At 38.2% G+C, this 15,101-nt stretch overlaps 1 protein-coding gene across 8 annotated transcripts in view; it reads right to left on the bottom strand.

Annotated features, from left to right (window-relative positions):
• ZMYM2 (zinc finger MYM-type containing 2) overlaps window positions 1-15,101 on the bottom strand; it is an 88,340-nt gene that overhangs the window by 64,371 nt on the left and 8,868 nt on the right. For 4 of the 8 annotated variants that reach the window (XM_064717829.1, XM_064717763.1, XM_064717799.1 and 1 more), the window contains 3 exons: window positions 6,948-7,009; window positions 4,565-4,685; window positions 2,603-3,465 (listed from right to left, as the gene is read on the bottom strand). In XM_064717829.1, coding sequence (XP_064573899.1) covers window positions 2,603-3,455 — 853 coding nt within the window. In that variant the 5' untranslated portion in view covers window positions 3,456-3,465; window positions 4,565-4,685; window positions 6,948-7,009. The remainder of the gene's footprint in view (window positions 1-2,602; window positions 3,466-4,564; window positions 4,686-6,947; window positions 7,010-15,101) is intronic. The other 4 variants (XM_064717818.1, XM_064717788.1, XM_064717781.1 and 1 more) reach the window with 4 other exon arrangements.

The following is a 15,101-nucleotide window of genomic DNA, read 5'->3' on the forward strand; positions in this document are numbered from 1 at the left end:
CTCTCTTATCAGGAATAAACAGCATGTGCAATAGAGCTACAGTAGTGCTCAACTGCCAGTCATGAAAACTTGAGTTTGCCACTCATTCCAGTTTGAAACATTCAGCACGACTAATACCTAATTAAAGTAGGTAATAATATCTTTTTAAGGTGATTTCAATTATTCCTTATTTTCTTAAGGCCTCAGATAGCCTCCCTTGATATTCTGTTGCATTTTTCCTTCCATAAACATACAAGAAAAGCATCAGAAGATCTTGACTTTTTTTTCTTTTACTTTTTCCATATTCCAGCTTCGTAGATACCCATTTTATATTATGCCTTTACTTCACATCTCACTTCTCAGCCATTCTACCTCCTTTGTTTAAAGTTCTCTATAAAGGATCTGCAAAATCCAATTTTCATGTCCTTGAACTGAGGTGTATCACACTTCCTTAGTTAATTCGTGGTGAGCTTTCATACCTCACTGCCTTATGTCTTCATCCTTCCAAGCTCCTACCTGCAATTCTGTAATGGCCAAGTTTATGTGACTATACAGTGCCATGTTCAACCACATGTTACTGCTATGGCTTTTCAGGTTGGTCTCCTTCCTTCTTACTCATTCCTGCTCTACAGCGCTATAAAATTATCCTTCCCTGTCATTCGTACCATTTTATTACAGAGTCATCTGGCAAAAATTATTTTTTTAAAAAAGCTGAAAAGAATTCTTTCCCACATCTTGGGGCAGAGGTGGGAAAGAAGACAGTACTGAAGTTTATACAGGTATACAGCTTTTGAAACACACTGAGCTACATACAGTTGGATTAACACCTGGTTCACATCAGGGCAATTGTAAACTGCATCCTCAATTTGTTAGGTGTTGGCTCTTTCTCTGGAGCATTTCTGAAGCACAAAAACTAGATTCCATTGAGAGAAACAAAAGCTCCACTCCAAAGCACGTCTACATGGACTTCATCTAACTGGACCTCTCCCAAGACCTTTGATATGGTCCTCCCACAATGTTCTTGGCTGCTGAATTGGAGACATATATATCTCATGGATAAAGAATTAGCTGGATGGCAGCACCCCAAGAATTACAGTTCATGGCTCAATGTCCAAGTGAGAACCAGTAACAAGTGGTGTCCTCCAAGGGTCTGTACAGGGACTGATATTATTTAGGTTTTTTTTCAACAACACAGAGAGTGAGATTAAGCAGACTCTCGGCAGGTTTGCTGTGAACACCAAGCTGGGTGGTGCAATTGATAAACCAGAGGGGACAGTATGTCATCCAGAGGGATCTTGACAACCTGGATGAATGAGCCCATGGAAAACTCCAAGCCCAACAAGGCCAAGTGCAAGGTCAGCCAGGGCAATCTTCAATGCCAATACAAACTGGGGGTTCAATGGATTGAGGGTAGCCCTGTGGAGGAGGACTGTGGGGGACCAGCAGATATAAAACCAGTCATAAGCCAGCAACCTGTGCTTACAGACCAAAAAGTCACTCATATCCTGGTCTGTGGTGATTCTGTCCCTCTGCTCTGCTGAGAGCCCACCTGCAAAATACTGCATCTAGCTCTGAGGTCCCCTGTACAAGACAGAAATGGGCCTGTTGAAGCAAGCACAGAAGGGGGTTACAAGAAGTGACAGAAGGCTTGAACACCTCTCCTGTGAAGAAAAGCAAAGAGTTGGGAGTTGCTCTGTCTGAAGAGAAGGCTGGGGAGACCATATTGCAGTCTTTCAACATATAAAGCAGGGTTACAGAAAAAGATGCACTGAGATTTGTTAACAAGAACTGGAGTAACAGGACAAGAGGCAGAACCTTTAAATTGAAAGAGGGTACGTTTATATTGGTCATGAGACAGAACTGACAATTCTTCTACAATAAAGGTGGCAAGACACAGGAACAGATTATCCAGAGAAGCTATGGATGCCCCATCTGTGAGTGTTCCAGGTCAGGTTGGATTGGGCTTTGAGCAACCTTTCCTTTGAGCAAGGAAAGATGTCCCTGCCATGGCAGGGTGGTTAGATGAGCTGATCTTTAAATGTCCATTCCAATCCAAACCATTCTATCATAGGCATGCCAATGCCTACTGGGGACATCAGACTCTAAATTAATGTGTAGGACAGAAGTGTCTCTGTTATACACCAAATGCTTCATATACAGAAGAGGAACCTACTCAAGGAAAATAGACTAACACTGATCCAGAAGAAATCTTCCAAACCACATCTATAATCACAGAATCATTCAGGTTGGAGAAGATGCCTAAGATCATCAAATCCAACCATTAACCCAGCACTCCCACTAAACTGTGTCCCTGAGTGCCACATCTACACCCCTTTTAAGTATCTCCAGGGTTTGAGATCACTTTCTTGGGCAGCCTGTTCCATTACTTAATAATCCTTTTGGTGAAGGCATGTTTCCTAATGTATTATGCCACTGAGCATATTTTATTCTAGTCACAGATAAGGTAGTAACGGGCATGAAGGGAATCAAGATCTTTCATACATATTAAGCTAAAAGACTAAGCAGTGCCACTGCCAATAATACTTAAATCAAAACTTCTATAATCAATTTAATTCACAACTTATTTTCAGCCTTTAAGGAAAAATTCAAAATTGCAACTTACCAGGATTATGATGAGTCACAGATTCTCCATTTTGAAATACATCTCCAGCCACATTCATTCTACCAGGATTGAAAGGTCCTACACCAGTCTTGGTCTGTGAAGTCAAAGATGGGGTGTATGTTTGCAAATTAACACCAAAATTATCTGACTGCAGTCCGTTAGATACATCTCCCAAGCTGGCATTGTGCAGTGACGTTACATGTGTAATCATTAGGTTCATGTCACGCCCGTCACCATCATTTTCTAAACGACTGACACTGACAGATCTCATAGCACCTGTTTCTAATGTAGTAACATTAGCAATCTGAATTTCTGAGTCTGGTTCTGTGGTTATACCACTATTACCTATCCCTGAATTTACCTTACTTCTTGAAAAACTGGAAGGTGAGAATTCCATTTCGTTGGTTCTATTTTTACACTCTGGAAGTCTTCGTTCATTAAAACTGGAAGCATTCTTCTCTTGTCCTTGATTTGTTTCAATATCTTCTTCATCGTCAATAATAATAGTTTCACTTATACTCCCCTTTCGAGAATTTAAGTCTTTTGGAGAAGAAAGCATTTTGCAATCATTTCCTTTAAGTTCTTCATTTTTAGATGATGTAAATGCAGCGTTCCTTTGGTCTGCCACCAGCGACGTAGAATTTTGTGGAGGTTGTATAGGCTCGATAAAAACTACATCATCATCATCTTCTATAGGCGAGTTTTGGAATTTATTAGGTCTAGAAACTAAAGAACTTGGTGGCCCTCCAAATGTATTTCCTACATTTGCAAGACCTGCTGCCATGGTGGTATTCCCTAGCAGACTAGGAGTATTTTCAGACAAGTCTAATCCTCCCAGAGGACTCGTGTCCATTCCAGATCTGCTGTTTGAAGAAAAACATAAAGCAAGAAAAGAATACATCCAACTTTAGAGTAAGATACTACTTTCCAGTAACAGTTCTTTAAAATAACTACTGAATTAATAGTTCCAGATTTTATTTTCTTCCTGAGATAATATGAATTAAGTTTTTCTATGCTCCTTTTTGAATGTCTTAACATCCATTTACTTTCTAATCCTATACTAGCAAAAAATATGCAATCGCTAAACATCACAATGTTTTATCAATACTTTTACACACAGGAAACAGAATTTTCAGTGCTATTTATTAAATTATCCCAATCTCTCAGTCCCTTTCCCACCCCATGTATGCAAGCAATTATCTTCTAGCACTGCATTTGCTAGACGGCAAAGCAAGGTCAAGAGTTAGGCACACAGAAAGGAAAAGTGAATTCCTATTAAATTCTGGCCCTATTAGGAACGTTAACAACTCTGACATTCAACTGATTTTCCCCCAACCCCACACTGCCAAAGCTCCTTAGGTAGCCACAAGATGATTGGAACAAAGAAGTAAGGAAGAGATGCACAGGAAACCCCTGCATGTGACAAAAATAGATACATCATTGAGCAGCAGAAAGTGGACAGCAACCTCTCATTTGTAGCCACTACAGACTGGCAGCTCATCTGAAGTCCTGACTTATTATCTCATGCTCCTGCAACTTTCAGGGACTTCGTAGAGTAAGCAGTGTTTACTCAGGCTACTTCCCAACAGCTACTTTGCCTGGGGAGATCTATTTGCTTTTAGTAATTGTTCAGTTTGAGGAATCTGTTCTTCATAAATGTCAATTCAACCATGAATTAAAAAATATAAAAGTCAACCTGGATATAATCAAAGCTAAAAGACCTAAGATGGCTCTAAAAGACATCTGTACTAAAGATCAGTAACTTAAACTGATCTTGATACAATACTACAAGAAAAATACAGACATAATCATAATTTGAGTATGTCTTGGAGTAAACACTGATCTGTAACATCACTGAGTTGGTGTGGAAGGTTAGAAGCAGCTATCTGTGTTTTTTTATAAAACCTTTGCAACAGGAAGGTAAATACAAGAAGTAGAAATATCCTGCTCATCTATACTTACCCATCCAGAAATCCACTGCAATCTGTTTACCTTAATAAGTTGCTCCAAGCACTTTTATTTTCTTTCCTGTGGGGAAACTGCTCTTGTACCAACTTGCTGCCTTTCACAAAAGTACTGTGGTCTGAAACAGGGTTAAAACAAACATTAGCTACCCAAAACTATTTCCTCATCTCAAGCATCATCTGCCAGCTATGTTCCTTACACCAACTTTCTTCTAAATTTACAGTTTAAGTTCAAACCTGACTTTTAGCACCATGATCCTCCACTAAGAGAGAATGTGAGTCTATTCAATCCCTGCTGTGAATAAAGCAGCAACAGTACTCTCTGAGATCTTCTACTCTGTCACATTACACATCCATAAGGCTTTATAGAGGGGAAAAATATGCAATGTTTGGTAAGAGACAGACATACATAACTGCAACTGAGTAATCAAACATTAGAATTAAGAAGTATATCTGTAACAGAATACTAAGGAAATAAATTATTCAAGTAAACTAAGCAACTGAGAAAAAAAATCTTGGCAGCTACACTTCCTTCATTTTTATTGCATCAACCTCCTTGCTGCCTGTAGCAGAATACACTAACCTAAAATTAAAATATAAAAGGAAAACTACAGGACATAAAAATCATGCCTACAATGCAATATAAACCTTACACTGCTAATATTTTTCAACTTGTATATGTGCATTGCAGTGATACTTAGCACAGATTCAGGCATCCATTGCCTGTATTAACACATGTGATCACTCACAAGAGACTGAAAATGTTCAAAGTTCAAGCATCTATTTATTCTTCAGGTTTTGTAACAGTCATTAGGTTTTCCAGACTTGGCAGCATTTTTAAACTAGAGAGCATCAACTTGTGTACTTATCTACTGTTTGAGGACAGCTCTTAAAACCCCTGACAGTAAAAATGCCCAGAGGAATAAAGCTCAAATATTCTTCTACACATTTGCACTACTCAAGCCCTGCTGACCATCAACTGAGCAGGAGCAGGGAGGGCAGGATCAGGACCAAACAGTAAAGCTGTGAACCAGATTAATCCTAGAGGAGAGGCAGGCGACCACCTTTAAATTCCTTCCTATGTCAGCCTCACAGACAAATGCCATTATGTAACAGCATTTGAACCACAATAAAGGGAACACTGAATTGGAATGAAAGGAGGTTTCTTACCAAGAAAACTGTATTATCAATGTAGTTGGCATGTGCATCCCCGGAAATCAGTCAGTTACACTGAAAATTAATTTAATCCACTATTCTCCTTCACTTTTACTTTTTCCTCTACGGCTGAATAACTTAAAGTTAGATTTTTCTGCATCTCAGATTTTGCTGAAAATAATTAATTTAATTTTTAAACTTTCACAGGTTTATTCTATATATTTTCTTTTTCTACAAGGACAAAAGCACCACAAGCACATAAAGGTTCTAATAAAGTTTCAAACATACTCGAACAGATGTGAGCAGGGAAAAAATGAGACTATGTCAAGACTACACCCTAGGCCTGACTCAAAACCTTTGTGATTCCTATTTTCACAAATCCTTAGCAGAAAGACATATTTGGGCTGTATTACAGTACATGCAAAGTTAAGACTCAAAACATGTATCTTTTTGTCTAAATCTATTTACTTTGCCCACAAAGCTCCTAGGTTTTAATGAGTTGTACTGCTAAGTATTAAAAAAATGAAAATTTGTGTTTAACTACTAGTGTAAAGTCATAAGCAAAATCTGCATATATTTCCCTGCAAATAACTCCCACCTCCCAACAACAAAATTACCCATAAAATGTGCAAAATGAGATAGCTTGTTTTCTGAAAGTAGAACAGCAAGGAGAAACATAAAAACCACGTAGTCAATGTCACAGTCAGTAATTCTAAATGAAAAATTACCCAAAAAAAAGTGACTTAAAAAAAAGTTTAGAATGGAAAACCGGGAAAAAACTCATACCTCAAAACAGGCAACAGCAAAAGATGCTTTACAATAGAAATACAATTATTAGAAACTCATGAGATTTGTTAGACTGATCACAGGACAAATTGCTGAGATTTAGGGGGAAAAAACTAAACTGAAACAGAAAAAACCCCAACCAACCAACAAAACAAAACCCCAACTCAACAACAACAAAAACAACTAATTCATAAAAGAACCCAATGAACAAACGCCTCAAACAAAAAACCCCAACCAACCAACAAGAAAACAACCCACAAAACAGCGAAACTTAGTTTGCAGCAAATACATGTTCAATACTGCTGAAGAACAAGCTCAAGGCTTTGTTGTGGTACATAGACACCAAAATCACATCTGGACAGAAACAGAAGCACTACCAATATTCAACAGCCTTGAACCAGGCCTTGTGTGTCCCTCTTAATTTAAGCTACATCACTCACCTATTAAAAGTCTTCACACTGAAATCAATTACGATCCCATTGCTTTGTTCGAGGCTTAATTTCTGGAAGAAATAAGAGACAAAATGTAGGCACTTCTTCAGAATGATGACAACTACAACAGCTCTTAAAACACTTAAGTAATACTTGTAGGGTCAACTCCACTGATGAATGATAAGAGAGTTAAAGTTACCACAAATTGTAGAAACCCAGGTGAGGTGTACCAGTGCCTCAAAAAAAAATCAACTCTGCTTTAACAAAAGCAGAAACTGGAATTTAAATGCCTTTACCAAGTGCCATTAATAACACATGGAATGAAGGTGACAGAAGATCAAAGTCACAGTTATGTACCCTTGGCGCAAAAACACAAAAATCAAGAGGAGTCACTGAAATCTGGCTAAAACTGCAGTTCCACCAAAACAGACATCCAAAGTAGGAGCACCATGTACACGTTTCCCTATCAATGCTTTAAGCCTAAAAACAAAAAAGAAAACTTGAAAGACTACTTTGGAAATAATGCATAACTGAGACATCTTCAGACGTGAACAGATAAAATTTAGGAGACAGTATCCTACGAAACAAATACTGGAACAAAAAGAAAGGGAATTATTTGCCTCAGCAAAAGATTACTACTTTCTGCTAGGAAAGCACAGTATCATAACTAAATTATTTACCTCAAGAGGTACTGGGCTACTTTTAAATTCCACACCCCAAGCAGAAGAAACAGCCCATTAATGGTATACCACCAATCACTTCCACTCAACAGTGACACCATAGGTGAGATAATGAGCATGAGACTGCAAAGTACTCTCATTCCCATTATCTCACTATGGTGAGATAATTACTCACCGTAACTACTTAACTACTGTTTTAGCTACTTTTAACTACTGCTGTGCAAACTAGGGCAGGGGGGAAGTAAAATCAGCCCACCACCGAATGATGGGAAAAATTTTTACAACTCAGTCAACTTCAACCACCTAGAGAACTCTCTGAAGAAAAAGCAAATCTTAGTTTAACTCTGGGCCACGCAACATCGTTCAAGGTGTGATTATCCAGACAGCACTCCAGAAAAGCATATTTCAATTCCCAGGGGAAAAAAAACAAATACAAAAAACCTCATTACTTCAACATCTGGCTTCAGAAAGAACAACCTCGGTGAGAGGAGAAGAAATGGAGCAGCTAGAACAAAAAGCTTGAAAGCACAAAGGTCATTTAAAAAAATCACTGTATTATGCATAGAACCAGCCCAAAAAGACTCCAAAAACCCAATAGAGACTACTATCAGGAAGTCTCTGACCTAAAAAAGTGCTACAATTGTACTGGGGGGATGTTTTATATACATTTCCTACACCTTTTGGTAGAAACAGGCTACTGACCTATGTCAGAGCAACAGTTTGTCTAAAATTCCAGTTCTTGTCAATTTTACCATCCGTAAAATTTTCCTGAAGTAAAAGAGTGTCCATGAAGCCTGAACCAGAAAACACAGAATAAATTCTCTGCACTGCTGTTCAGTAAGGAAAAGATCAGGGAAGATCATATCTAAGCTCTCTTTCTACAGGTCAGGTCAGAAGAAAAATTTTGCATCAAAGTGCTAACAGAGGAGGATTTTAGAACAAATCACCAGGGCCATGTGGAAGTCACTTAGGATTTCTAAAGGCAGTCAGCAATTTTTTATTTCAGTATCTGCAACCAATTACTGAAGCAGAAGGCAAGAACAATTACTCAGACTACAGTCCTATCTCTATCACTAAATAAATTGATAGAAATTACAGCCGAATAAATACACACAAAAAAAACCCAAAATGTAGGGGAGGAGAGTAATACAAATTTTGAAATGAAAAGGTAATGTCTCACAAGACTATTGCCAAAATCCATTGAAGGGTTCACATACTTCTTGACCAACCCTGATAAAACTGGTATATTCCACTAAAGTCTTCCAAAAGGCACTCAAACACTGTACTTAGTGAAGATTGCTGTGGAAATTATCTACAATAAGATTTTGAGAAGATGTTCTCTGGGGGATTTGTAATTATTTAAAGAGAGAAATATCATGTGTTATTCATTGTTACCACAATAAAGACAAGTTACCACAGGGGTTCCAAAACAAAATGACACAGATCAACCTATACAAGTCAGCCAAGAGACAGAGACTCCCAAAATGAGTGCTTCCTAATCATATAGACTTATTCACAGCAGCTGAAAACACAAACTGATTGTAAAGCACTGTGGCAGGAAAAATCGGCAGTGATAAATGCAAGGTAATGAACAGGGGGAAAGAATACACATAATTTGAGATCCCAGTTGCAACCTTCTCACTCTTTCAAATCAAAGCCACTCAATCATCAACAACCAAAGAAGGAAAAAAAAAAAAGAAACAAATAAAACAAAGCACATTTGTTACTACAAAACAAACATACTTCACCAGCATCTTGCTTATCATGAGATGTTCAGATCACTTTTCAGAGAAAGGGAGAAACAGATGAGTTACATGAACAATTTATACTCATGGAAAATACTTCTCTTTGAAACGAAAACTCAAGGAAGATCCTAAATCTGAAAGAGTAAAAAAAAAATACAGATGATAAGAGCAGCCCAGTGTTTTGCAAGAACAAAAAGGTGCCAAATAAATCATTAAGAAGCTTTAATAATCTATTGTGCATGAAAACATTTTGCTGTTTGGGAGAGTCGCTGCTGTAGAAGGCTACAGAGGTTAGAAACACAACCAGTTCAAACAGGGATTGGGCAAACATGAAATAAATGCACTGATGACTTAAAACACAGTGGTTCAAAGGAAACTACAAAACTTTTGGCCAGCCAGCTGAAAACCAGAACACACCTGCAGAAAAATCAGCCTTTCACTGAAAAGCTTCTATTCCTACACATCCCTGCTGCAACCAAGTTACCCAACTGTCTATCTGCCTAGTACAGCAATTACGCTAACATAGGAGAGTAACAATAATCTTCTTACATAGAAAAGAAATATCACTAGCCTCATGGAAACTCTACCCATTTACCCACAAAATCTAAATTTCAGCCCATGGCTCTGAAGCTGACTTCAGAGGCTTGGGTTTCAACATTTTGCTATAATGTTAGAGCCTTACTGAACATGTCCTGATGTTCTTGGGAGGCTATCCAGTTCTAATGGTCACTTCCTGACCCTAACATTCATTTGATCATAATATCAATTAATTCCTTAATTCTGCTAGTTTCTGAAGTCCTTCTCCCTATTACAGAAAATCACTTATCACTTGACTTTGCTTTTGTCTGATGATCACAAGCTCAGTACAGACTATCTACAAAGCAGCTACCAAGAAGCTCTCCAGCTTAATGTTTTGCTACAGCTCAGGAACACTCAATCCCTACACAGCCAGATACAACCCATGTACCACATCCTCCTTGGGGTATGAACCATCAACCCAGTGGCTGGTTGAATGTATGCCACAGTTCACCCCAAAAACAAAGCAAACCAATTAAAATCACCTAAAAGTAGCACTTTTTCACTGCAATTGAAGCAAACTAGTAACCCAACTATATCCACATATAAGAAGTGAAAAGTGCCAGAAAAACACAAGTAGCCAAAAACTTTTAAAGGGTTGTAATTTAAGCCAGCCTTAAACTAAATCTGCATGCTACTACTGCAGTCTCAATTTGAGCATAGTAAATGATGTATACGGTGTATGGAGAGACTCCTACCTATGTGAATACAACTCCAAGGTAGATATAAAGCAGTTGCAGAGTCCTTCTGAGCCAGCAGATATAAAACTCTTACCACAGGCAACCACATAAGCTGTTTTGGTCTGTAAGTTTTTTCTTCCTTCTATCCTTCCTCAGGGGTATTCAGCCATCAGCTTTTTATGTTCAGATATGCCTTGGATACATGGTAGCTCTGATTTACAGTTAACTTTTACACCTCTAACTGGAGTTTTAACACTTCTGAAGGTCTGCCTAGTTACCAGGTCCACAGCCTCAGCCTCACTGCTATGCTATCATGTGGCACAGCTGTTTCTGCAACCACACACACTACCAGACAAAAGAGACTTTCCTGCTGGAATCCTTTCCAGCCAAATCAGTTCCCCAAATGAAAAATTTCTGTGCAAGAACACTACAGCTGTGCCTGAACATATCAAGGTTGGTGCCACAGCTCTGAACTTCAGCACAGAGATCATTTCAGCAGACAGGACAGTCATGACAAGCTGATGGCCACAGACAAAAATGCTCTACCCTGACAGCAGCTACTACATAAAGCAATCCAACATGCATGTGCCCACTGACAATACAGCAAGCAGTGACAGGCTGAATATTACAACAGGTCAGGCTGAATTTTACAACATGTATATCCACTGGCCACACTGAGTTGTGTATCTGAAGCAAGCAAGGCTTTCAGCAAGCCTCAGACATTACATTATGGCCACAATGACTCAACTATTTCATCTGCCAGTTTCACACATAAATCATGGTAATGAGTTCAACAGGAATACTTGCATATTTTGGGCTAACCTCAAGTGCAAATATTCACAACACCAAAGTAAAATAAGGATCTTAAATTACTATACAAGCTCATGAAAGTGTCTGAATAATATTTAACACAAACCACCCATCAATGTATTTATATTGCTGGTGTTTGAGAACAAGGGTAAAAGCTTTCAGGAACAGGATACTAAGTTTGAGTGCACAAATCTAATTTACCTGTTCATCTGAGTACCATCATTACAAAAGCCTGGTATAGCTCATTACTTCAGTTTTGAGACATTACTTCAGATTTTTTTTCCCCAGTAGGTTTGGAGCTGCTTCAAATTTAATTCTTTCCTCTGATTTTTTGTATGGATTGAAGAAATTAGCTTACTAAAAGTCATGATGTAAGACTCAAAATGTGTTTGTCATGCAGATTTCAGAGAATTCAACAAAAAAGCAAGACCTAAAAGACCTGTAATTCAGCAGAGACAGTAACTAAGAACAGTAAAAGGGCAAGATCTACTTAGTGAAATATTTTGAAGCAAGTCAGAGTAAATTTTAGTTTTATTCACAAGACCAACTATTTACACACAGCTAAAGCTTACCAAAAGCATGCAAACTGTGATATCTTCTGAGCATCTTAACTGAACTGCAGCCACCACTGTTCAATGTGAATGCTAACATCTGTTTTCCAACTGATGCTTCCAGGAATATTTGAATAATTTTGCTTAACACAGCTTCTTCCTTGAGTCTTCCTACTCAGTGAATGCTAAGAAATGCTTCCTTGCATGCACAAACAGAATAAAAATACAGAGTCAACCTCAAACTTAATTCTATGAAGGGGTATCCAAAACAAGCACCAGTAATTCTCAAGGCTACTCAGAGAATGAGCAGCACTTGGCGTAGGCATTCATGGCAAATCAAAATCAGACAGTTGACCAACAGTGTTTTAGGGCAGCCACACTGACATGTGTCTCCTCATCTGCACACTTTCTATGTATTTCATGGCTGTTTAATCTTGGAAACACACTGATCAGCAAGAGCACAGCACCATTTCTACCCTTAAAAGCCATTATGTGCAATGTGGTAGACAGTAAATTTTATCTACTACTCATGCAGCAAGATGCTGCTTAAGGATGTCCTTTATTATAAACAGAATAGAAAGGTAAAACAAGACAGAAAAACAAAGGACCTGCAATAAAATGCTTATCTATTACTTATATCCAAACGTGTTCTATTCCAGAAAATAGGCAACACTAGACCACAGTAACAGACTTGAAAGATGGCTAAGTGGAAAGGGAATACAGAAACAATAGAGAAACACTATGCCAGAGACATGAACACGGGAAAAGGACATGTAAAATCCTGAAAAATAAAGTGGCATTAATACAGCATGAAAGAGTCAACTTGTCATTTGATGGATCTTAGCTTTAAAAAAATGCAACACTTAATAGGAAAAACAAATACTGAATGACTAGACCAGAAACAGACCCAGGAACAGTAAATTTAATTAGATCTCAGGTCTGAGCAATAGAACACAGGCGATTGGTGTCAGTGGCTCACAGCACACATTGCAAAAACATGCCTTAATTTTCATTGCTCCATGTGCAGCCAAGAGTAACTGAGAATTCAAATCTATGAAGTCCCTAGCTTTTGCTAGCATTTAAAAAAAAAGCCTGGTATGCACAAATAGCACACAATCTTTCAAATTTGTCAAGTTACAAAAAATTGGACGTACAGCCAATCATATATAAACCAACCAAATGTGAACAAGTAACTAGAGACCAGAAAGAAGAGAAATCTCAACAGCAAGAATTTCCCAATGTTTGATTATCTTAGCTATGCACAACTGTTACCCCTGTTGTTACTCATGCCTATTACCTGCTATTCTACCAAAAGCTCTTCTCAGAGAAGAGCTTGGCTTTGTCTTCTCTTTATTTTCCCACTAATTAGTTGAAAACAGCAGTAACCTGTCCCTTCAGCCTTCTCTTTGGACTGAACACACCTCTCTTTCTCAGCTTTTCCTTTGTTATGTATTCTATCACCCTGGTCTTACACTGGGCTTATTCCAGAACATCCCTGTCTTCATTAGGACAGAGTCTAACCAAAACCAGACTAAACACTGTAGATGGGTTCTCCCAGTATAAGACACTGCAGAACCATCACTTCCTTTAAACTGCTGATTTCAGTCCAGCATGCTGTTTCCATTCATCCTGCTAGGGTGCACGGTTCATGTTTAACGTGCTGCTCACCAGGACTAGCCACAGCTGTCTTCTATGCTATCAGCGCCCAAACAGTACTATTCTCAAACATTCAGGAAATGAAGACAGTTTTTAACTAACAATATGGACTTTTAACACTATTCTTCATTACTGCTTCTTCTTAATTGGTTGGGATGTTTTAATTTTTATTTTAAACTAGCATTCAGTCTACACTCATATAATGCATAACCCATGAACAAGTAGCTCTGTATGGGTAACTAGTATCCACCATGCCTAACGGCACATCACTTCTCAGTGCCTTACTGCACAAATCTTTTTGACTAATGCTTCTACAATATTTTATTTTTGCATATGCTTAGAAAGAGGAACAACTGTCATGCCAAAGTCTGCAAATGAACAAGTTTACAGACAGACCATTTTCTTTGCCTTTAGCATTAATAACATCAGCTAATAGCCTCAAACAGATTTTTCATCCCCGAGAAATAATCAAGTATTGGCTAACAACCTAGTATTTTGGGCCTGGTATGGACAAGCTTCTTCAACAAAATTTACTTGCAGTGATTAGTATTCAATGCATCAAGTAATTCAGAACAAAGAAAACTGAATTTAAAAGAGTAAGTTAATATGCTACATGTAGGAGGGAAACCCAAGTAGACTAAGACCAAGTAAACAGACAATGAAGCTACAGTGAACCAAAGGAAAGAAAAACTTATCACCACAAACAAAATGAGATAGAAAAAGAAGTGGGAGAAAATCAAACTAAAAAACCCGCCACAAAACAGTTCAAGCTCCATGTGAGGTGAGGTTGACGGGAAACAGAATCCAAGGCAAGAATAGATCTGGTCAGCAAGGCAAGTATGATAGGTTTTCACAGCTGCACTGGCTGGCTGGCTGCAAGTTCCATTATGCAATCAAGGCTCCAGGTTATCCAACTGCTCTAAAGTGTAAAAGGTAGTCTTATTTTTAAGTAAGATGCATACAGTATTTGTTAAGGCCACGGTTCCACAACTACAAACCACATCCAGTCCTGGACAGGACTACTGTGGTTTTGAATTCCTGTTCCTTTCCCCTTTCTCCCTAGCTGTTTAAGGATTCTAACAGCCAGTCCATCATGGGAGCTAAGATGGTAGAAAGTGGAAACTCAAAAAAAATCAGAGCAAATACTCTACACCTACACAGCTGCTCACCCCCAAATCTCATTGTGATGATTCACGGACCTAAATTGACTCCCAAAATTAAAAACATAAAACAATCAAAAAGGCTGATGTTGGTACAAACAGGAAAGGACAATGACAAACCTAAGTTAGTTTGGTTTGAATGGTCATACAACCAAGGATATATACATTCAATTTAAACCCATGAAAAATATACAAAGTAGTATTTCTCTTAAGCCAGTATTTCATCTTTTGAGTCCACATATGCAACTGGAAGTATAGTCTGAGCTTTGAAAAAAAACCCCAAAACTATTAACTTTCCTAGCAGG

Source organism: Zonotrichia leucophrys, chromosome 1 (assembly GCF_028769735.1).
Source record: "Zonotrichia leucophrys gambelii isolate GWCS_2022_RI chromosome 1, RI_Zleu_2.0, whole genome shotgun sequence".
In the NCBI taxonomy this organism is placed as follows: Eukaryota; Metazoa; Chordata; class Aves; order Passeriformes; family Passerellidae; genus Zonotrichia; species Zonotrichia leucophrys.